At 44.2% G+C, this 24716-nt stretch overlaps 1 protein-coding gene across 11 annotated transcripts in view; it reads right to left on the bottom strand.

The window, feature by feature from the left end:
- CEP170 (centrosomal protein 170) overlaps positions 1–24716 on the bottom strand; it is a 198888-nt gene that overhangs the window by 121478 nt on the left and 52694 nt on the right. For all 11 annotated transcript variants that reach the window (XM_039530488.1, XM_039530494.1, XM_039530491.1 and 8 more), the window contains exon 3: positions 4005–4094. In XM_039530488.1, the coding sequence (XP_039386422.1) occupies positions 4005–4094 (90 nt within the window). The remainder of the gene's footprint in view (positions 1–4004; positions 4095–24716) is intronic.

Below are 24716 nucleotides of genomic sequence, written 5' to 3'. Positions count from 1 at the left end.
CCATCCCTGGCATAATGAGTAGAATCAGAGAAGATTAAGGTTGGAAGAGACTAGTCCAACCCCCTGCTCAAAAGCAGGACCAACACCAACTAAATCATCCTGGCCAGGGCTTTGTCAAGCCGGGCCTTAAAAACCTCTAAGGATGGAGTAGTAACTGTCTGACCACATGTGGACATATACAACATAGATAGCAAGTGCTGCCCTAACAGCACCCACCACCACTCAATTGACCCTTCTGGTCAAGTTTTTGCACTCTGCTAGTTCAAGGTCAATATTTTCAGAAGCCCCTGTGACGTTATGAGCGTACTATAATATTTTGTTGGAAGGTGACAGGACCAGAAAGAGTTAATTAACTCACAGACTGACCTGACCCATGGGTGAACCTTAGGGACTGGTTAGGAAAATATGTAAATGACTAGAGCTTTGAAATGCAAGTCTGCATTATTAGAGGGAGAAGGGTAGATGTTTGCTCAGGTCTTGTGATGTAAGCAAACAAGTCTTGTCTACTGCTATAACTTTAATTCAAAGATCAAAAAAGGAATATTAACATTTGTGATGATACTTGAGTGAAATAGACAATAATACTATGTGTCTCTTTGAAGGTTGTGGTAACCTGCATTTGAACTGTTTAATGGATAAATTAACCTGTGCTAATTGCCAGGATGTTTAGAAGTATAGTTAAGCCTATTGTTTTCTCAGGCTGAAAGGCTGCTGGAAATGTATAAGAACCCTGGGACACGATCCTACTTCATCTCAGATCTGCTTAGGGTTTCAAGAAGGGGAAATCTTAAGCCATAAGGATTGAGATCCCCAGTCACTGACTGGAGTCACCCTGAATATGGACATTGAACTATAACCTCTGGACTATTTCTAAAAGGACTTTTGGCAACTACAAGCTCACCTCTAATATGTATCTGAACCTCAATAATTGAATTCAAGGCTGTATGTATATTGATCTTTTAACCAACTCTCTCTCTTTTCTTTTTTAATAAATTTTAGCGTAGTTAATAAGAATTGGCTATAACGTGTTTTTTGGGTAAGATCTAAATTATAATTCGACCTGGGTATGTGGCTGATCCTTTGGGATTGGAAGAACCTTTTCTTTTATATGATGAGATAAGATTTTCAGTAATCATCATATCTGACATGTGTGTCTGGATGGAGGCCTGAGGCTGGGCACTTTAAGGGAACTGCGGTGTTTGAACTTCTGAGTAACCAGTGAGGAACTGTAGAAGCTGTTCTGTGCTGGTTGGTAAAACTAAGAATTGGAATAACCACCAGCTTCTGGGGTTTGTCTGCATTTTGTTTGCAGTTCACCCTAATTAAGTGACCTCAGCTGACTCTTACGGGCAGCACCGTCACAGCCCCTTACCTATGCAAGTCTCTTGCAAGTGGTTTCTCACCAGCACCTGCTTCTTTGTGATCACTGTTAAACTATTTTTGGACCATGGCACAAAAGAAGCCATCATACCAGTGAAGTACAATGAACTAATGAATATTTGTCTGACAAGAAAATTGAGTCTCAGCTAAACTAAATGTGGGAAACTTTTTTTTTATGATTGTATGTCTAAATGCCTTGCTGACCAGGGTGCCACTGTCGAACTACAGAGATCACAGTAGAGTTACTGGCCAAGTATGTGAAGAAGGAAGAGGACAGGGCAGATGGGGTGACCCCCAGCACAGCCTATGCTGTTTGTGTTAAGTTTACTGAACAGGGCTGTTTTTGCATGTCTGGAACCAAAGCAACAATTCTCTGTATTCATACGAACACAGTAATTCTCATTGTGAAGAGATCAATAAAGGCTCATGAGAGCAGAAGTCCCACAAACACCTCAGGCTCCACTACCAGAACAGAGGTGGCAGCCTCTTATCCATTCTGTTACCTACCCATTTGGGCTTGCATGGACACCATTGGGTTTGGCAAATCCCTCCTTAACTTTCCTCACACGTCAGCATGACCTCTCAACAGTAGGCTACTAAGACTGTCATTTAAAATAGAATAAAAAACTGCACAGAAGTTGGTTGAGCTATGCCATCTGGGCCGACTAAAAAAGGGAGCCAAGCAAGGAATTACCCCCTTTTAAAATAAAATAAAATAAAAAGACAAAACACCCTAAACATAAGCAAGAATCTGAAATTATTCAAATTGGTCTTAAATTTCTCCTCCGATTCTATTTTGCTCATACTTGTTTTCAGCTTTAGGAAAATGATCCTTTTAAAGCATCCAATATATTACTAGCTGAGATCATTTTGCTAGCACATAAATGAAATTAGGTTGTGATATGTGTACCAAGGCAATGTTCAATTTTTTAGTTCTGTGAAAGGTGTGAAGTTACTGTATACACTGCCCAGCAACACTGTTGTTTGGCTGAAGCATGACATTGTGATATCAATGAAAATTATGAGATACGGGCATCAGGTTTAGCAGAAAATGGGCGAGGTTCAGAAGGAAGAGATGGGTAAAAATATGAATGTAGTCCTTACATGACCTAATATTCTCTACCTTAACTTTGGGAAAATAAGGAATCATTTGATATGTATCCTTTGCATGTTGGGTGAGCTATCACAGAATGTCTGAGGCATGATGCTGGGGAGATTAAAACAAAAAATAAAACCAAAGACTATCAGTAAACACATGGGCAATACTGATTTAGCTTGTCATAAATATTACAGGAATTGAAGTGCAGTGAAGAGATGGCAGTCTCACTAAGTACAGTCCCAGGAGTCACAGCTGAACACGTTTTTTTAAATATACAGTAGAACCTCAGAGTTGTGAACACCTGAGTTATGAACTGACCAGTCAACCACACACCTCATTTGGAATTTGAAGTACACAATCAGGTATAGCAGAGACATAAAAAAAGAAAAGTAAATACAGTATAGTATTGTGTTAAATGTAAACTACTGAAAAAAAAAAAAGGAAAAGTTTTAAAAAGATTTGACAAGGTAAGGTAACTATTTCTGTGCTTGTTTCATTTAAATTAAGGTAGTAAAAAAAGCATTTTTCTTCTGCATAATGAAGTTTCAAAGCTGTATTAAGTCAATGTTCAGTTGTAAACTTTTGAAAGAACCATAACGTTTTGTTCAGAGTTACAAACATTTCAGAGTTATGAACAATCTCCATTCCCGAGATGTACGTAACTGAGGTTTTACTGTAATATAAACACGTTTTATACTCCACATTCTTTAATTCGGATATGACTACAGTCTATATAAAATTCATATGGTAATGTCTAAAAGGACTACTAAAATATGACAGTCGCTAAATTTAACAAACTACTATGACGTACACTAATATATTTAACACACTTACCCAGCAGGTTGCAAACGCAATCCCTAGAAGTGCCTTAAAACGTAAAAGATCATATGAAGCTTTTTATGAACAGTTCTGTTCTTGAGAACTTTATTGCCTGTTTACTATATTATAGATTTTCTATCCACTATCTTACATTTATTACATTATATTCACAGATAAATTACAATGAAAAAAGAAGATATGCTAAAATAGCAAAGACAAATTACAAAATAAACTATGGGAAAATAATTTTATATGAAATCAACTACTGGATAACTTTTTCACATATGTGTATAACAAATCCTTTTTTCAAAAAAAGAGGAAAAAGGATTCCAATGCACTATTAACATGGCTAAACACGATTTCCTAGAGTAAGTATGATTTCCCTAACACTAAAATTTTAGAGAGTGCAATACCACCTATTAGTGTGCTTATATATTGACCTATTCAACTAGAGGTTTGTTGCTTTTGTATTTCTGAAATGCTACAGTTTATAATTTGTATTAACATAGTGTCTAAGAGCCCTAGTCAGGGACCAGGAACCCACTGAGATATATGCTGTACAAATACTTACACCATGTTCATTTTTATTCTTCAGAACTTCCTCTATTTCAACTTTAATTTAACACAATCATGCTCTCGTATTACTGTAACATTTGACTTTGCCCCTTACATGACTGAGGAAGACATCTTGGATTTGTTGACTTACCCCATTTAGGCTGCCCAAATCCTTCACCAAGTGTTCATCCGTAGAGGCATCATAGTTAACTACAGCGTGTTGCTTGTCCACACTACGTGACTGAAATATTAAAAAGATTAAAATTAATGCAAGGAGAAAATAGGAAAGCTACAGATGAAAAGAGAAGACGCTACAGACAATCTTTTTCATACTAACATGGTACAGTTGACGTGTTCTAACTAAGTTTATCAAAAGTAACTGAGTGTGTTTGTGAGATTTATTTTCTCTTAGACAGGCTGGATACCAGATCTTCCTACTTTCATGGTCCTGAATTATATTTTCTAGAATTCTTTCACTAGAAGCCTCCATAGTTTAGATTTACAACATTTTAAGCATTTACAAGCCCTTAATGAAATGTAAAACTACCACACTATTTCAGCTGAGCTAGAAGTATATTCTGTTGTACCAGGTGTTCCCCAAGGATTGCTAGCAGAGAGATGGTTTTGTAACATGGATAAATAATGTGGAAACAACACGGTCTAAAATCCTTATATTTGTGCCAAATACAGATGAACTTAAACCTTCAGCATCAACAGGCTAGAGTATTAACCCATTACGCTATTCACAACAATACTCCATGAAAGCATTACTTTAAAAAGAAGCTTAATAAAAATGTTTAAAACTAGGGAACCAATTTCCCCTCCGTATCATTTAGTACGTTAGAAAAACAATTTTAAGGTGATTATTCCAAGGGCAATGTGTGTATCAAATCTGGTTGTCTGACAAATCTGATGATTGTCCAAAATATTTTGTGTACTAAAATGGATGGATGTTTGTTAAATTAAGTTGTATCCACCTCCCTGAAAGATATTAGCTCACCAGTACTTGGTGTATTCACGGAACATCAATTTTGAAACTAAAAAGTAAACCTCATAAATGGTAAGTGGCATTTGTGTCCATTGCTGCAAGAGAACACACATACTTTTAGCCATATACTTGCCTCCCAACGTGCAGAATGGGGGACATCATTCACTGAGTAAAACCACATGGTGAATTTAGAACATTGGGACAGGTGGGTAAATCACCTTTCTGGAGTTAAGTAGCATTTGCATAGAAACAGAGGGAAGAGGCCATTGTTAATTTCCAGCTTCTGATTGGAAAGGATCAGGATAACCAGATGGTTAGTGCTAGTTATCAGAATGTTATTCAAATGTCATTTTCTGTACTGCAGTTGCCATTGTTCTGGGATATATGGCAATATATATTTTTCCCAGACTGCTGTTTTTGGATTAGTACTAACATCAACTGTTAAAGAAGAAATCAAAACGCTAAACTCAAGTATTTTTAGCTACAATATTACAAATATATGTAGGTCAATAATATATTTCTATAATTCACAAATGTATGTTTTAAAAAGCAGGACACTGTTGACTATGTTTTTACTATCATATATGTGACTTGGTCCTGTTATATTAACTGAGTTGTGTAATAAAAATTTGAGGTAAGTTATTTGATAAATATTTAGAGGTTGGAGACTATGCCTTAATATATTAATGTCTTACAAAAAACAAAAATCCAACTGACAACCAAAAAACATCTGTTTCATGGCTATAGTATAAACTAAGTAAAGTTGAAAAGCTCAATATACAGTATTCCATTACTGATTTCTTCCAAGCCATTCACTATGCCACAATTATTTATTAAAAGGCAATGTAGATCCTGCAGAAAATAAAGTGTTATGAAAAAAATCTTTAACATTTTTGTTTGAAGTGGTGTTGTAGGCATTCTGAATTTTCTTTAAAACTGGGAAATTTACATTTTTTGACACTTGTGATTTTCTATTTACTTGGGCAGTATACTCTGAGCAAACACACATACCTGATACAGACTTATAAAATTACGCTTTTTACAGTCTGGTAATCTTACATTGTGAATTCATCATGTAATGGTTCAAGCGATTTGATACATATGGTTATTATTATGCCTTTAAACTTGAGTTTACTGTAGTTTTGTATAATTAACAATGACTATCTGTCATACCAGATAACTAAGCAATACCTTCGCCAGTTGCCCAAAACATCTACATTCAACAAGGCTTAGACAAGTTGCTGGTTGCCTTCAATGTTCCAATTTAAAACCTCAAATATACTTTCATACTTTTTCTGACCCAAAAGAGATAAGCATGTAAGGATTCCAGGCCAGAGTTAATCATGAAAAGGCTTTATTTTTATTATTTAAACATGTGACCAAGAATTAACCTTCAACAGATTCTTCAGAGGTAGAGATATTTAAACTAAGGATTCAGGATTCTCCAAAGACTTCTTTCTCAGACAATTTAATGATATTTCCTGAATGTAATTAAGAGTGCGGAATTTCTCTTGCTTCCCATCTAATTAAATAGATCTTTAAATTAAGAGCTTGTTTTAATGACATAATCTGTTCTGCGTTCAGGTCCAGATTACTCATCATGTTTACCTCACAACTGCTTCCACTACCTTGCACAAATTGTTAGCATTAAACCCAGATTCACAAAAAGAAACAGCAACTTATAAATCTGTTACTAATGTTTCTCGTAGAGTAACATAGGAAATTTCACAATACATACTGACACAGTATATGTTAAGTAATACCACAATTTACTACACTGGTTCCAGGTTTCAAGATTGGAAAAAAAAATCTGCTAAGGTACAAAGAAATAGGGAGGAACAATTAAGGGAAGGCACAGTACTTTTATTAAATCAAACATATTCAGTATGACACCACCAGTAAAGGTTCCACAGTTAAGGAGAGGCTAGCTTCCCTTCCCAATGCCAAGTTCTGTTTTCTATCCTCTCTAACTTTTGACTAGAGTAACTAATTTACTAGAAATTGGTATGCTTAATATCAGGTATGAGAAGAATTTCTGACAAATTTTGAAAATGTAGGATTAAAGATTTTATATGTTACTTACCATAAAATGGATTTTGAAATAAAAAACACTTACAAAAAAAAAAAGGGGGTTCCCAGAGTCCTGGAATATTTCAGCACATATCTTCTCTGCATTGGTAGGACTAACATCTCTCTCAATCATTGCTGCTAGAAGGGGAGAGAGAGCTCAGTTTTTTGAGCATTGGCCTGCTAAACCCAGGGTTGAGAGTTCAATCATTGAGGGGCCACTCTAGGGATCTGGGGCAAAAATCAGTACTTGGTCCTGCTAGTGAAGGCAGGGGACTGGACTTGATGACCTTTCAGAGTCCCTTCCAGCTCTATGAGATAGGTATATCTCCATAACTATAAGGTCTGGAACCCTTTCACCATTTTATAGTTGACAATGTCTTATCCATCTCTCTCACTTCTTAATAGGCTGCTTTTTTTTTTTTTTTTTTTTGCTGCTGTTGGTTTTAAGGAATCAAATGCTGCATGGATTCCAAATTGGAATTTTCTCTCTGGCATTACTTGTTGCCTTCAATTTAAACTTGCAGCCTATCACCCTTCTCTTCTCTATCGGATTTTAATGGTAGCACTCATTTTTTAACAGAGGAACAAATTAGGATCAGGGCCAAATTGTGTTACAGGGAAGACAGTGCCTGCTCAAAAGAATTTATAATGTAGAACAGTGGTTCTCAATCTATTTTACCATTGTGCAGCTCTCTCTGTGTTATGTGGGCCATATCCACACAATATATATACAATGTGTATGGCCCTGAGGATGTCACAGGGGCACAGATGTGTGCTGATTGGGATGCTGGTTGAGAACCATGATCTACAGGGTCTTGAAAAGTCAAAAACAAAAAAATCCAGTTCAATATTGATTAGTCTTAGAAATGTGGCTGTTTTGAGGGGGTGAGGTGATGTCAGGGACTATGCCATTTGAAACTGATTTTTATAGTAATTTCAGAACTTCATCCAGGACTTAAATATATAGTAATTAAAACAGAACAGAGCTTGAGAAGATTCACGGACACCTAATAGCCATATGCAGATATAGAAATAAGGGTAGGAAGCTTCAGTGACAACATGATGAGAAGTCCAACCCCAACTCAAACTACCAGCTGCTGGAAAAGGAGGCTCCATCTTTTGGATCTTCTTTTAACAACTGTCTGAAATGTAAAGCTTTACCCCCTTAGCAGCTGGAAAGGAGAAAGAAACGGTTACTTACTGTAACTGTGGTTCTTTGAGATGTGATGCAGCTGTGTATTCCATTTCAATGCGTGTGCCCCCAGAAACCTGAGTAGGAAAATTTGCCTCCCAGTACCCGTAGAGGGGTGGCGCTTGTGACTTGTGGCCATAGCCCCTCCACTGGCTACATGAGGCGGCACCGCCCCTACCCAACCTCAGTTCCTTTGCACCAAACACAAGATTCCAATGCAGAGGGAACACAGGGTGGGTTGTGGAATACACGTCAGCATCACATCTCAAAGAACCACAGTTACCATAAGCAATTGTTTCTTCTTCGAGTTGTTGCAGCTGTGTTTTCCACTTAGGTGACTCACAAGCCGTACCCACCCCCAGGAGGCAAGGCTCTGAGTCTACCTAAACAAGGACTGCAGGACTGCTCTACCAAAGCCTGTATCCACCCTGGAAGATAAGGTTAGAGTGTAATGGTTCATGAATGTAGTATCGACAACCAAATAGCAGTCCTTCAAATGTCCAATACAGAAAAGAACACATTGAGAAATGATATGCATGTTGCTTGTGCCCTTGTAAAATGAGCTCACACCCAGTGAGGGGGGGCATAGCTGAGGCTATTTCATATGACATTTTGATGCAGGATGTTATCCATTTGGAGATCATCTGCAAATAGACAGTTTGACCATTCATGTGACCTGCATACAAGACAAACAATGAAGACAAAACATGAAACTGTTTAGTTCTGTCCAGATAAAAGGCCTGATATCTAAGATATAGAGACAATGCTCCCCTCGAGATGAATGCAGCTTAGGAAAAAACAAATATAGCTCCTGGTTCAAATGAAACTGAGACAACGTTAGACACAAATTTTGGATGTGGTCATAAAGTCACCTTGTTTTTGGAGAACTGTTTATAAGGAAGCTTTGCCCTTAGATCCTGCCGCTCACACACACTCCTTTACAGATGTTATCGCTACCAGGAAAGCAGTTTTCTGACACTACAGTGTAAAGGGCCAAGATGCTTGCAGCTGAAGTGGAGGACCCATCAGAGCTGCCAGGACTGTGTTTAGGTTCCACTGGGGAAACAGCTGTTTGACCAGGGGATGTAGACAAAGAAGTCCTTTTAAGAACCTTGTTATCATGGCATCAGAGAAGACTAATCTTCCCTGAACAGAGGGATGAAATGACAATATCACTGCCAAATGCATTTCCAATTAACTAAGTGCAAGCACCAACATCTGAAGATGTAGCAGGTGCTCCAAGATGTCCTGGATAGAAGCCATTGTCGGTTGAATTCCACTGGCTAATAACCACACTGAAAATGGCTTTCATTTAGCTGAGTAGGCCATTCTGTTAGAGGACTTTCTACTGTTGAGCAGGACTTGCTGGACAGTCGTCGAACACTGCTCTTCCTCTTCATTCAGCCATGAAGCAGCCATGCCATGAGATGCTGGGAGCTGAGAATGGGATGCAAAGTGCCACTGTGATTGTGACTAAGTACCTCAGGATGTAAATGAAGCGATAAGGGAGGCTGAACAGAGAGAGAGAAGGTTAGAGAACCAGCACTGTCTTAGCCATGCCAGGGCAACAAGAATAAGCTCATCCTGATCTGCCTTAAGTTTGAGGATGACCTGAGGGATGATCAGGATTGGGGGAAAGGTGTACAGGAGAGTTGACTGCCAACTGCGGTGGAAAGCATCTGACAGGGAGGCCTGGACTGAACTCCCCTTGAGAGCAGAACAGATGACATTTCCTGTTGTCTTCTGTAGTGAACAGGTTGATTGTCAGGATGCCCAAAGCTGTGAAGATGACCTGGAGGACCCTTATTTTCAGGGACCATTTGTGACTTAGGGAACAATACCTGCTGAGATGGTTCACAAGATGATTCTAAATCCCAGGCAAGTGAATGGCTATCAGAGTAATGCTCTCCTCAGTGTAGAACTGTCACTGATTGCCTCCAGGCAGAGCAACCTTGTTTGTGTTTCCCCTTGTTTATTTACATAATACACTGTAGTGGTAATTTCATGTACTGGATATATTTGTTGAGGCCACGAAGGCCGAGGATAGGTCTTTCCCAAATCCAAGGGAGGGGTACCAGGAAGTACTGGAAGTAGAAGCCATGACCCCAGTGTTCTGGTAGAACCTCCTCCTCCATTCCCAAAACCAACAGAGCGTGGACCTGTTCGAGGAGCATTATCTTGTGAGAGGGGTACCTAAGAGGAGGGGAGGGTGGTGAGGAGATGTGGAGAGGAACTGGATGGTATAACCTGATCTGACGGTGCTTAGTAGTGACCCAGCTATTGGTAGTGATCAAGCTCCAAGCATTGTGAAAGCAGGCCAACTTGTCCCCAAAGGTGGGGAGATGAGGAGGGAGAAACAACAACTGGACTGAGGAATCAAAATGGGCACTTGGAAGGAGACAGGGTAGGGCATGTGAATTGCTCAAACCCCAAGCCCAACTGCTTTCTCCTGTGGGATCTATTGCTATGCCTTGGAGGAGGAAATGGCTGGCCAAACATGCGCTGCAGAGGGTACTGCTGCTGGCTGCTGTAGTGCTGCCTCTTCACTGCTGGCATGTATACCACCAAGGACCGCTGGGTAGATATAGAGTCCTTGTAGGAATGTGACATCTTGTCAGTTTTGTCCGAGAACATCATTTGGCCATTGAAGGGAAAATCTTCAATGGCTTGCCGGACACTGGGGACAACATCCCAATTCTGAAGCCACGAAGCCCTCCTCATGGTGACCGCAGAGGCTGTCTCCCTGTCTGAACTGTCCATAATGCAGAGCACGGACTACAAGGATGTCTTAGCTCCTATGCACAAGGCCTTGGGCTACTGGTCTGAACTTTGACATAGCTATCCAGTTAACAACGCCATACTTGGGCAACAAGGCTTGCTGGTTAGCAATACGCTTCTGCAAGGTAGATCATCCTGCCCATTAGATCTAATTGTTTAGGAGTCCCTATCTTTGGAGGTGGACTTAAACCTGACTCACCAGGCTCTCTCGTTCACTGCAGTTACAACTAGGGAATTTGGGGCCGGATGGGAGTAAAACCACTCAAATTGCTGCACGAGGATGAAACAGCGCTTTCCCATGTGCTCAGCCATGGTACCAAAGCTGGCATGGTCCAGAGGCCTTAGTCAGTTCAAGAAGTGCGTCACAGATAGGGAGGGCAATTTTCCCAGGGGCAGCCGGCTGTAAAATGTTCACCAGTTCATGGATGTTTTCCTGCAATATCTCCATTTGGATACCGAAGTAAAGAGCACTTTGCAAAAGGTCTTAGTACTTCTTAACATCCTCCAGTAGGGATGGAGAAGCCAGGCAGCACAGCATCATCCAGAGACAAAGACAAGGTTCTTAACTGAACCAAAGCTGGATTCTGCTCCAGGTTTGACAGACCCAGATGGGATGACTCTGGAGGCTCCACACGGAGAAGGACCACCAGTGACTGGGTCTGCGGCGGATTGACGGACACCACTGCAGGACTGGCTGGCAATCTCGCCTGTGAGCAAGACAAACAGCAGACCTCTGCAACCAAGGAGTAGCCCATGGATTCAATGGAGGCCACTGACATGGATAAAGCATTGGAGGCTAGTAGGCGCTGGGCCAGGGACCTCCGTTCTGACCATGAGATGCACGCCAGTCCTAGTAACCGTAACTGTCCATGGACAGCCTTTGATGCCGGTTGGGTAATGGAGAGTGGGAGGATGACGACACTGATTCAGACAGAGGAGCCTAGGGATCCTGAGGTAAGAGCGGAGCAAGACTAGAAGGAGTGAGTATGCAGTCAGACTCATCCATCACATAGAACGAGGATCGAGGAGGCACTGCTGATGGATCCTGTACTGTCAATAGGGAGCATGCTGGTGTAGGAAGCAGTGTAGGTCCCAAAGGGAACAGTGGTACTAGAATATCTGATGGTACTGATGTCAAGGACTGTGAAAGCCACCATGAAAACATCTGTGTTGCCGAATGCAGGAGAGCCGAGGAGATTCCTGGTACCAAGGTCTCCCATTTTGATTCCAGAACGAGCCCTATTTCCACAACCTGTGGAAGAGGAATATTGGGGTGGAGTGCAAACAGACCTGAGGGTTCGCTGGCTCATTCAATTGAAGGGGCTATAGTTGACACAGCCCTGGCAAAGTCCTGGACCAAAAGAAAGGTCAGGACTGAAAGGTAGAGGAGGTGTATACCTGCTTAATACGCTGCTGATGTGGAAAGAACTGGTACCCCAGCATCTCCTTCATCAGTACCAGAGTTAACAAATGACCATGTCACCAGCTGGAGCTGAGCCCCCACCAGCTTCAGGGGAGAGGGGGAGCAAGGGCGAGGCCTAGGGGAGGAACACGGGCGGGGCCATGGCCTGGGTTACGGGAGGATTAGCCTCCCTTGGCCTATGATACTCGCTGCCCATGTTGTTCATTGAGAATGTGTGGAAGTAGGAACCAGCTACAACAGCTCTATGTCCTCCAACTTTCTACTCTCCTTGCACCAGCTGAGGAGTACAAAGTGAGCAGAACAGAACATACAATCTGCCCCAAAGTACTAACTGCAGCCTCTGGATCCTTTCAGAATAACGTGTGGCTCTCAGGCTGAAAAGGCAGAACTTTGTTGGTATATGGGAATTGAATTCTCTTGTTTTATTTACCTTTGTATGATATTCAGAAAAAAGGTCTATTCAATTTTTCTAGAAATTAACCAGTATTCTAAGTGAACCTGAATTGGAAAGGAAGTGTTCAGGATGTAAAAGCCCCAGTTCCAACAACATTTGCCCACAGAAAAGTGGTAAAAATTGGTACAAAATGAGAATGTGTATACACACAGAAAAAAACAGAAGCTATTTTTAGCTGGAATAATGGATCTGAAATATGAGCATCAAAATTACCTCGTATGGAGAGTAATCTCAACAATTCAGAATTTTTCACCTTCTGGGTGATAGAATAAACTACCACCTGGAAACAATGGGTTCTCTCACTATGCTGATTCATAAAAATAAATAAATATATATTTTTAAAACATGCAGTATCTACACAGGAGTAAAATTACGTACTGTAGTATTCAAGATTAGATTTATCTCAAATACAAAATTATAAACACTAGTGCTTTGGCATACCTTACATAAAAATCCACTTTAGGGCAAGTCTGCATCCACAGACTTGAATAAAACATCTGTTAAAACAACAGTGATTAGGCATAGATCTTAAATTTAATTCTCTACTTTATTTCTTTGTTTTCCTTTTATAAAGTATTTTAGCAAGGCTTCTATAATATCCATGATCAGTTAACAGAGAAGATAAAGAAATTGGCATTTAATTGTGGTTTTTATCATGTTTTGCCCACATTCTTTGCCTTTAGAAAATAATGGAACCATCACTGTAAAATGGAAGGACCTGCACGAAGAACTATATATGCACAACAAAAAGTCATTACTTTTTTTTTTTAACCCATGGGCTATTATAGTCATGCAAGAATGCAGAACATGCTTCAAACCATGAGTGCCCTGGCTTCTGCTTGCTTGCACTACAAAGTAAATACATGGAAGATGAAATTTGTATAATAGTGGAATGTATTGCAAAATCCTAATTAAAAGTTGAAAATTACTTTTAGGAGGCATGAAAGTTTTGGTATATAGAACATGCAATACTATAGGAGTGTGAAGCCCCGACTCCAATTCCTCCAAGTATTAAAACCTAAACTCACACCATTTACTTATCTGAAAACTGCAAAATTACAGAAGTGTGTATCAGATCTGTAATCTGGTGTGAGATATAAGAATAAACACACTATGCGCAAGTGATAGCAGAAGCCAGGGACGATGAAATACGGTCTTGGTGGCACCACAGATTATAGCAATAACCAACAATCATCTCCCAACAGTTTTAAATACTCCATTTGAGCAGCTGGAGACAAAACATTATATTTCAGACACAAAATTCAATTCACTCATTATGTTGGTTGAGAATATAGAGAGCCAAATATCTTACGTATCAGACTGGAAAGAGACAAACAATGGTAAACCCTTATTAATGCTTTACTTTCAGTGTATACCACAACAAATTATTATGAGGATTTTTGAAGACAGTGGACACTACACTGAGATTCCTGAAGGCCTGGAATAGAAAAAATAGCAATTACAAGAAATTTTACAATTTAAGGTATATAACTCTTGAGAATGAACGTATCTACTGAGATTTGGGATGGTAGCAATAAGCTCACACACAATTCCACAATCTACTGAAACAAACAAGGGGAGTGTGATGGAGGCCCATGGAGGATTCACTACTCTGTGTCAGCAACTCCTGCCAGGCCTGACGTTCTCGCTACACCTAATATACTGTTATGATACATAACATACATAATAGGTGGTATGTCACATATCACTGAAATACTAAACTCACTGATCATTAATATTTCTTGCATGATATATGTATGGGATGTGTACAAAGAATTACTGAAACCTCCTAGAATTATATTATTGGAATGTGTTTGACAAGGAATGCCTAAGTCCAGTCTGTCCTGAACAATAGAAAGCGTATTTGCTTGGCTGACCAGCTTGATTGTTAGGCAGAGACAATGAAGACACATTTACATAAAGGGTTAACAAATCATTCAACCTAGCAATGGAGGGTGGGAAGACAGTCTCTTGAGTGGGTTCTGAACTTTAAATAAGTAAATCAATCAACTGACTGACTACAATATTGCTTTATTATATGAGTGTATTAAGTAAGGTCTTTTATGAAAGCTAATGCACACTGGTGATTAATATCATTGTAAAATGTATGTATTAGAACTATATGAGGAATTACAAACAATCATTGATATTATGCTTTCAAATCTGTGACCAAACAAAAGAAGCTGATTAAACAGGTTTTCTCACAGACAGGGGAAAGGCATCTATCTACCTGTCTTCAATTAAATTAATCAAGGCATGACCAAAACCAACTATTTTATATAAAACTCTATTTACATGAAAATCAGCAGGGGGATGGGAAGTCCACAGCAATGGAAGAACAGCATGAGGTCACCCGGAGTCAGGGGACAAAAGTGAATCTGGAAGTTACAAGGAGACAGAGGAAACCATCTTGTCATCTATCACTAGACAGAAAAAGGGCATGCTGAGAAAGATGGGTCCTTCAAACAAGAGGGTTGAAGCCTTTGGGAACTGAATATAGGTGAGAAACCTGATTAGGCAAAGGTCTTTCACCCAAGATGACGAGGGAAATTGGCACCTTGCACTTCTGTGGGAGATCTCATCTGAGAGAAAGCCAGCCATTTTGGACAAAGAATCATTGGTGAGAGAAACCATCTTAAAGACCGAACCCTGCTTGCTTGAGGTTTAGACTTCTAGATAAGTATTTTCACTTGTACGTGTTGTAACTCTCCCTGCCTGTATTTCTTGAACTTGGCACCACTTAATCTATATCCTTTTGTTAAAAACTTGATTTTTAAACTAAACCTACTCAGTGCTGTGTCTGAACAGAAGTAATTGTTAACTTCAGGTAATGAGGCTAGCATCTGGGTATTGTCTCTTTGAAGGATCAAATTAACCTTATTATTTCTCTGAATGGTTCAGGAGAGGACCAGACACTTTGGCAAAGGTAGTTTTGGGGAAATTCTGGACTAGAAGTGTGTTGTGTCACTTGGCTAGTAGTCTCCACCAGCCTTGGTTACCAGAGTGTGGCTGTGGTGTAACAACCAGGCTGCTGGAGTTAGAGCTTCTGCCTAACAGACAGCAGCAGAACATTTTAGAGCATTCAGGGTTACAGGAGAAGCAGTGACATGACCCCTTGCTGGTCTGGACTTCATCCAAAAACATGACAGGGTATTTGCAAGTTCAAGAGCCCTTGAGAAACTGAAAGCGGATGCCACTAGATTTTTCATTTTTTCAAGGTATCACTGTTGGAGCAAATTTTGCCTTTCTGTGCTTCAGTTTAAAAGGAACTATATGCTGAACTGTTGTGCTTCTCCCTACTTTTCTTCACAACTATAAATATCTCAGCATTTCCAACCGCAAGCATTGCAAAAAACATGAGTCAGGCCCTAAAAAACAAAAAAATGGCATAAAAGTAATGAGAACTTTAAAAAATAAATTTGGGATTCTAATTTGTTTTTTGGTTTACGAATCTTTAGGATGCCATTGGGTCACTTTTTCTAAGTTTTCCTCTGTAAATCTGAGGACTAAAAAACCTTTTTTAAAGATAAAATTCTCATATAACTAGATTCTAAGAGCTGGAGCTATGAAAAACAAAAAACAAAAATATTGCAACAGTCATGATAAAACCATGAGTTGACAACATTATTACTTACAATGGAAAAAATTTGTTTATATGACCTCAATGTTTGAATCTGAATTGCAATGCTTTTAATGTACAGCCTGTTGAAGTACACCCAGTTGCATTTTTATATGTATACATAAACAAACATACACACATGCATATGTATGTTATGCAGTATACATTTGTTAGCAGCAACACCTTGGAAGAGTAACTGCTGCTTACGAGCAACATTTCCCCTGGGAACACTTCCCCTATTGTGAATTGTCCACTCAGTAACAGCAACATAGTCACCACATAAGAGCAACATTTGTGATGTTGTGAAATCACATCTTCTGCTTACTTGCATCCTTTTTTGTGTGGCAAAAAGAGACAACATGCCAAGAGGTCTGTTACTGAAAGAAAAAAATACAGATTATCTGAGGCTGTCAAACTCCGGGGACTACTCAAAACCAAAACTGTAGTCAAATGGGAATTGCACAGGTAGGTTGAATTCGGAATATGGAAGCAGAAGGATAAGCTTTTGGCTAAATATGAAGACGGACTATCAAATAGTTGCCATAAGTGCAAGTGTGAAGGAAAAGCCCTTGATTTCAACCGGGCTCTCTTTATATGGTTCAAGGAGAAGACACTGCTTGCTGAACTTGCAATCAAGGAAAAAGCCCACCACCTTGTCGCTTCACTTGGATTGAACGATTTTAAGGCAAGTGATGGCTGCTTTACCAGATGGAAGAAATGCTTTAGTGTCGCTTACCAAAGAGAGCATAGCAGTGGCAGTGCGAAAAACTTCCTCACATTCTTCAGAAGTTTTGACCGGCTGACATCTACAATGCTGACAAAACAGGACTTTATTTGAAAGGGCTCTGTGACAGAGGACATGCAGAAAAAAAAAGTAAAAGCTAGAAGGAAGGAAACCTTTAAAGGACAGGGTATATGTGCTCATCTGTGCTAACACTGATGGGAGTGGCAAACGCCTGCTATTCATGATCAAGAAGTCAAAATGACCCAGATGCTTTCCAAAGGATTTCAGTAAACTTCCCCTCAATTATGTCAGTTCAACAAATGCCTGGAAGATTTTAATCAACTAGCTAAATGTGGGATCCTCAACTTCGTTTGCAGAGCTATAAGATATACCTTTTATTGGATAACTGCACCGCATATCCTCAAGGAGTGGTTCTCACTAACATTCAGCTCGAATCTTTACCCCCAACACGATATCTTTGATGCAACCTATGGATCAAGGTGTGATTAAGAACATGAAGGGACATTACCGATCAAAAATCGCAAACTGGACTATTGTTGCTCTTGATGTGGACCCTAACACACATGTTCAGACATTCCTGAAAACTGTAAATGTATTAGATTGAGTTCATCTTGTTGCTGAAGCATGGCAAGATGTACAAAAAAAGGGTTACCCACCTTTTAGTAACTGTTGTTCTTCGAGATGTGTTGTTCATGTCCATTCAAAGTAGGTGTGTGCGCGCCGCGTGCACGCCAGCCGGAAGATTTTCCCCTAGCAGCGTCCGTAGGGTCGGCCCTGGAGCCCCCTGGAGTGGCGCCACTACGGTGCCCTATAAAGGGGCCTGCCGACCCTCCACCCCCTCAGTTCCTTCTTGCCAGCACTCCGACAGAGGGGCAGGAGAGTGGGTATTGGAATGGACATCAACAACACATCTCGAAGAACAACAGTTACTAAAAGGTGGGTAACCATTTTTTCTTCTTCTTCAAGTGGATGTTCATGTCCACTCAAAGTAGGTGACTCACAAGCCTAACCTTAGGTGGTGGGGTCGGAGACCACTGCTGACTGGAGCACTGCATGGCCGAAGGCTGCATCATCCCTAGCCTGGTGCGTGATGGCGTAGTGTGACGAGAACGTGTGGATGGAGGACCACGTGGCCGCTCTACAAATCTCCTGAGTCAGGATATGAGCCAGGAACGCCACAGAGGAGGCCTCCGCCTTAGTGGAGGGGGCCGTGACCAGAGGGACAGGGGTCTTAGCTATATGATAGCATTCCCGGATACAGGTCGCGATCCACGAAGAGATGCGCTGAGAGGAGACTGGGAGCCCCTTCATCCTATCCGCCACTGCGATGAAAAGCTGAGTCGAGTGTCTAAACGGCTTGGTACACTCGATGTAAAAAGCCAAGCCCTGCGGACATCGAGGGAATGTAACCTCCTCTCCTCATTGGAAGAGCGTGGTTTTGGATAAAACACCGGGAGAAAGATATCTTGTCCCATGTGGAACTGTGAGACGACCTCGGGGAGGAAGGCCCGGTGAGGTCTAAGTTGGACCTTGTCCTTATAAAAGACAGTGTACAGGGGCTCGGATGTTAACACCCTGAGCTCCGACACCCTCCTGGCTGAGGTGATCGCCACCAGGAAGGCGGTCTTATATGACAAATACAACAGAGAGCACGAAGCCAGGGGCTCAAAGGGAGGTCCCGAGAGGGCGGAGAGGACCAGATTCAGGTCCCAAGCAGGGGTCAGCTGACGAACATGCGGGAATAACCTGTCCATACCCTTGAGGAAACGCCCAACCAGCGGGTTCACAAACACCGAGGCACCCCCCTCTCCCAGATGAAAAGCCAAAATGGCTGCCAGATGAACGCGAATGGAGGAAAGGGAGAGGCCCAGTTGTCTTAGATGGAGTAAATAGTCTAGGACAACGGGGATTGGGACCCCAGGCGGATCGTGACCTCGCTGACCGGACCATATGGAGAAGCGCTTCCATTTGGCCATGTAGGTGGCCCTAGTTGACGTTTTCCTGCTACCGAGCAGCACTTGTCTGACCTGCTGGGAGCACGGCATCTCCACCAGGTTCAGCCATGGAGCATCCAGGCTGTGAGGTGAAGGGACTTGAGGTTTGGGTGGCGGAGGGAGCCCCGGTCCTGCGTGATCATGTCCGGGAGCAGGGGCAGCGTCAGGGGCGCCTGAACGGACATGTGCAGGAGAGACGTGTACCAATGCTGGCGCGGCCACGCCAGAGCTATCAGGATGACCCTCGCGTGATCCCTGCGAATCTTCAAAAATCACCCTGTGTATCAGGGGGATCGGAGGAAAGGTGTAGAGCAGACCGACCCCCCCAAGAGTGTAAGAAGGCGTTCGACAGAGACCCCCCACTGCGGCCCAGGAGGGAGCAGAACCGTCGGCACTTCCTGTTTTCCCTTGAGGCGAACAGGTCTAACTGGGGAAACCCCCAGAGCTGGAAAAGTGAGCGCACCACATCCCATCGGAGGCCCCGGAACGAGCGGCTGAGGGTGTCCGCCAAACCGTTCTGTTCCCCCAGAAGGTAGAACGCCGTCAGGTGGGTAGCATTGTGGACGCAGAAATCCCACAGCGCGAGGGCTTCCCTGCACAGGGGAGAGAAGCGTGCCCCCCCCCGTTTGTTGATATAAAAGACTGCCGCCGTGTTGTCTGAGAGGACTGAAAAACATCTGCCGGCCAGATGGGATCGAAAGGTCAAACAAGCCAGGCGAACCGTTCTCAGCTCCTTGACATTGATATGCAACTCGAGGTCCTCTGGCGACCACAAGCCCTGCGTCCTGAGGTGTCCCAGGTGCGCTCCCCAACCCCGATCTGAGGCATCCATTATCAGGGAGAGGGAGGGCTGGGGGGCAGCGAAGGGGACACCCATGCACACTTTCTGCGGGTCGAGCCACCACCACAGCAAGCTTAGCACCAAGCTGGGAATGGACACCACTGAGTCCAAGGGGTCCCTGGCCGGGCGATAAACTGTCGCTAACCAGGACTGTAGCGGGCGAAGCCGGAGTCTGGCATGATCTACCACATAGGTGCACGCCGCCATGTGACCCAACAGCCGGAGGCAAACTCGCGCCGTGGTAACCAGGGTGCGGTGCAGTCCGAGGATGAGCTCGGAGATCGCACGGAACCTGGATTCCGGCAGGAATGCTCTGGCGTGGGTGGAGTCCAAAACTGCTCCTATGAACTCTATTCGTTGCGTCGGAGACAGGGTGGACTTGGCTTCGTTCAAGAGGAGGCCGAGATCGAGAAAGGTCCGCCTGATGAACGACACCTGGGACTCCACCTGCTCCTTGGAGCAGCCCTTTATGAGCCAGTCGTCCAGGTAGGGGAATACCTGGATGCCCCGCCTGCGCAGCTGACAGGCCGAACGGGAGCACCGTGAACTGCAGATGGGCGTCGGCCACGACAAACCTGAGGTACTGACGGTGTAGGGGAATTATGGCAATGTGGAAATAAGCGTCCTTTAAGTCGAGGGTGTCATACCAATCTCCTGGATCCAGGGAAGGAATAATCGAGGACAGGGAGACCATGCAGAACTTGAGCTTTTGCACAAACTTGTTCAGCCGCTGCAAGTCTAGGATGGGTCTCAGGCCCCCTTTCGCCTTCGGTATTAGAAAGTACTGGGAGTAGAAGCCTTTGCCCCTGAGCTCCCGAGGGACTTCCTCCACCGCTCCTGCCTCCGTGAGGGACTGCACTTCTTGAGTTAGAAGTTGCTCATGAGATGGGTCCCTGAAGAGGGACGGGGAGGGGGGCTGGTGGGGCGGGAGGGAGGATAACTGGATAGAGTATCCCCTCTCTACCTTGCGGAGCACCCAGCTGTCCGACATGATTCGGGACCAAGCATGGTAGAAGGGGGACAGACGAGACCCAAAGGTAGGGGTAGAAGGATCCAGAGTGTCGCTAGGTAGGTTGCCCTCGACTGAACCATCAAATAGGGGGTCTAGGCCCCGATGGTGGTCTCAATTGACCAGACGCCTGGCCGGAGGGGCGGCGTTGGTGGCACCTCCTGCCATTTCTGCCCCACCTGCGCCCCAGCTCCTGGTGAGTCTGCGGCTGGTATGGGCGTGGGGCTGTCTGCGGCGGGTCGCAGGGGTATGTAAGCCCAGCGAGCGAAGCGTGGCCCTTGAGTCCTTTAGGCTATGCAGACGTTTGTCCGTCTTTTCTGAAAATAGCATCTGCCCCTCAAAGGGGAGGTCTTGAATTGTCTGCTGGACCTCATAAGGCAGGCCTGAGATCTGGAGCCAAGCTCCCCACCGCATGTACAGGTCCGTGGCCAGGGTGCGCGAGGCTGAGTCCGCTGCATCTAATGCAGCCTGGAGAGAGGCTCGGAAGATCAGCTTTCCCTCCTCCACTAGGGCCGAAAACTCTGACGTCAAGTCCTGGGGAAGGAACTCCGTAAACTTCGACATGGCCGAACACGTGTTATGACCATATCGGCTTACAACTGCCTGTCGGTTGGCAATGCAGAGTTGTAGGCCCACCGTGGAGTACACCTTTCTGCCAAAGAGCTCGAGTCTTTTAGCGTCCCTGCTCTTTGGCGTTGACCCCTGAAACCCTTGACGCTCCCGCTGGTTGGCCGCATCCACCACCAGGGAGTCCGGGGTGGGGGGTGGTGTACAGGTGTTCGTGCCCTTTAGAGGGGACGAAATAGCGCCGCTCCGTTCTCTTGGCAGTAGGGGCCAGTGAGGCTGGCGTTTGCCATAAGGTGTGGGATGTATCCGCTATAGACTTTATCAGCAGGAGGGCCACCCTGGATGGCCCAGAGGGAGCCAGAATGTCTATGACAGGGTCCGCATCCACCTCGATTTCCTCCGCTTGGATTGCGAGGCTCTGAGCTGCTCGCCGAAGCAATTGTTGGAGGATTCGAGTGTCCTCGAGGGAGGTGCTGCAGCCGTGCCCGAGACAGCTTCATCTGAGGAGGAAGACGAGGAGATTACATGGAGTGGTCCTTCCTCCGGTGCATGCAGCCCCTCGGGGTCCTGCGGCACACGGTACTGTGGTTGCGGTGCCAGTTCCGACGCTAATTGCGGCACCGCGCCCGGTACCGGGGTCGCCAGTGAGCGGCTTGGCGTATCGGGCGGTGCCTGCAGAGCCTGAACTGAAGCCGCTGCTGGTGCTGCTGTCCGGTTATGGGGTGCTGAACTTGGAAATGGCACACCCCTGCCCAGCAACGGTGCTGGTGGGGGAGGCAGCTGTGCCGGGGCCACCGATGCCGAGGACACCGAGGCCAACCTAGATCGGGGACCAAACACCTGGCCTACCGACTGATGGTAGGCCCAGGGAGTCCAAAACGGCCACTGCGAGGGTGGCTGCCATTGTTGCTGCCATTGCGGGTAATGCTGGTGGCTTGCCCCCGAAACCGATCTCCTGCTCCGCGACCAGCTGGAGCAGTGAGAGTCTGCCTCTGAGTCTGAGGTCTCTGAGTACGAGGACCTGGCGGGGAGCAGCACCCGGTGCCATTGGAGAGCGGTGCGGAGGGGGCGGGGAGCCTCTCATCTGGTCCGGTACCGCCTTGGCGGCACGGTGAGGGAGGCGACAGCATGGCCGACTTGCCCCTTGATTGTACTAGGGGACGGACCACGGTAGGCAACTCCCTACGGTGCAGGGAGGCCAGCGCCGGGAGTCCCATAAAATCTGAGGCCGCCTCGAACGCCTCCGGTGTCGAAGGGGGGCGCAAGTCTCCGCTGAGGTCCGGGGATCTAGGCTGGTCCGGACTCAACCACCCTCTCTGCGGTGCAGGAGTCGACGGAGCCACCGAGGGCTGTAGCCCAGCCTGTCCGCTTGCACCCACGGACGGCATCGGCCTCGGATCCTGGTGGGGTGACCCTTCCCTCACCGGCTTACTTCTCTTGGCGGACACCGGCGATGGTGAGCGGTGCCGCACTGAGGCCGACTTCCTATGACCCGACTCCGTCCGGTGCCGGGTTTTTGACTACTTGGGCTGGGCCCTAAGTCCTGATGCCGGTGCCGGGGCGCTCCGCACCGAGGAAGACGTGCTGGGCACCGCCTCGGCCGGTTCCGGGTCCGAGGGTGGCCGCAGGGCAGCCTCAATCAGGAGGACTCCAAGTCTTTGAGCTCTGTCCTTGAGAGTTCTTGGGTGGAAGCCTCTACAGATAGAGCACCAGTCCATAGAGTCTCTATGGATAGAAACCTGACCAGGACAGTAATAGTGATGATGAAATGCTAAGTTCAATTATCCCCATATTGAAATGCAGAGATAAAATTTCAAATAGTGACCATAATACAATAGCATTCAACATCCCATTGACTAAGTGAAATCCGGTGACAAATGAGGAAACTGTCACAGATTGAAAGTCAGTAGAGGAGGTTTGGAATTAATTGATAAACTCAACATTAACAAGTCAACTATTAACTAAGGTTTGTAAAAGCCTTTGGCTATTAGCATGTCCTTTGGTGGCTCTCTCCGAGGCACTTCAAGCAAGCAGAGTGCAGGTCACTCTTGGGCATGAATTTCCCACAGTCCTTGCAGAGTTTAAACCTGGGGGACCCGGGCATGCCCCAGCGGGCGACGAAAATTTGAGGGGGGAACCCCCCAACTACGAAGAACTATAAACAACGATCTAAGAAAACTAACTCTAATGAAACTGTGTACATGGACTATACATAAGGACAGGACACTGCAAACTTGCTATGCAAGAGAAGTTCCAGCTAGCCGTCACTGGCGGTAAGAAGGAACTGAGGGGGTGGAGGGTCAGCGGGCCCCTTTATAGGGAGCTGTAGTGGGCGCCACTCCAGGGGGCACCAGGACCGACCCTACGGACACTGCTAGGGGAAAATCTTCCGGCTGGCGTGCACGCGGCGCATGCACACCTACTTTGAACGGACATGAACAACCACTCGAAGAAGAACCGACAATTTCCAACTGTTTCAGGAAAGACAAATATGTTGTACCAGTGGAGAGTGTGCAAGACGAGGATATTAAAGAATTTGACAACCCCCCAAATGATGTTCCACTTCCAGTCAACAAGGAAAAAAAGAGAACGCAGTAGCTGCTGTGGCTGAGGATTTGCTCATGTTTGGAGAGCTAATTGATGAGGAATTACTGAGCACGGCAACTGTTGCAAAGCCAGAGAAATGAGATTGTGTTGATGAAACATATCATAATCAAGATAGAGAGAATGATTTTGATCAAGTTCTCGCTCCAATAAACTGAGTTGTTGAAGGCTTTGAACACACTTTGGCACTATTCTCAGCTAGGGGAACTTGGTGGCAGGGTCTACAGGTCTCTTTGGGACACTGAATACCATTTTCAAAACAAAACTGACTGAGAAGAAGCCAAGAAAATTAAGACTTCTGTCACCTGAAATTAGTTAGTTTATCCATTCTTTAATTAATTTACAAGTTGATACACACTGTATAAACAGAATACACTTTAGTGTGGAATAATACTTCAATTTAGGTTACTACGGTATTATTATTTGCTTCGCATACATCCTAATCCAGGACAATTTACAGTGCGTACAAAGTAGTCAAGTGCAAGTACAAAAAATGTTTACAAGTAAGAGCAAAAGGTTGGGTTTCTTGTCATGGTTGATGTTTGATTCTTCTAAAAATATAAAAATAAAAATGGACAC

This window comes from Mauremys reevesii, linkage group 3, assembly GCF_016161935.1.
Source record: "Mauremys reevesii isolate NIE-2019 linkage group 3, ASM1616193v1, whole genome shotgun sequence".
NCBI lineage: Eukaryota > Metazoa > Chordata > Testudines > Geoemydidae > Mauremys > Mauremys reevesii.
This window is presented reverse-complemented; position numbering and strand designations above follow the sequence as displayed.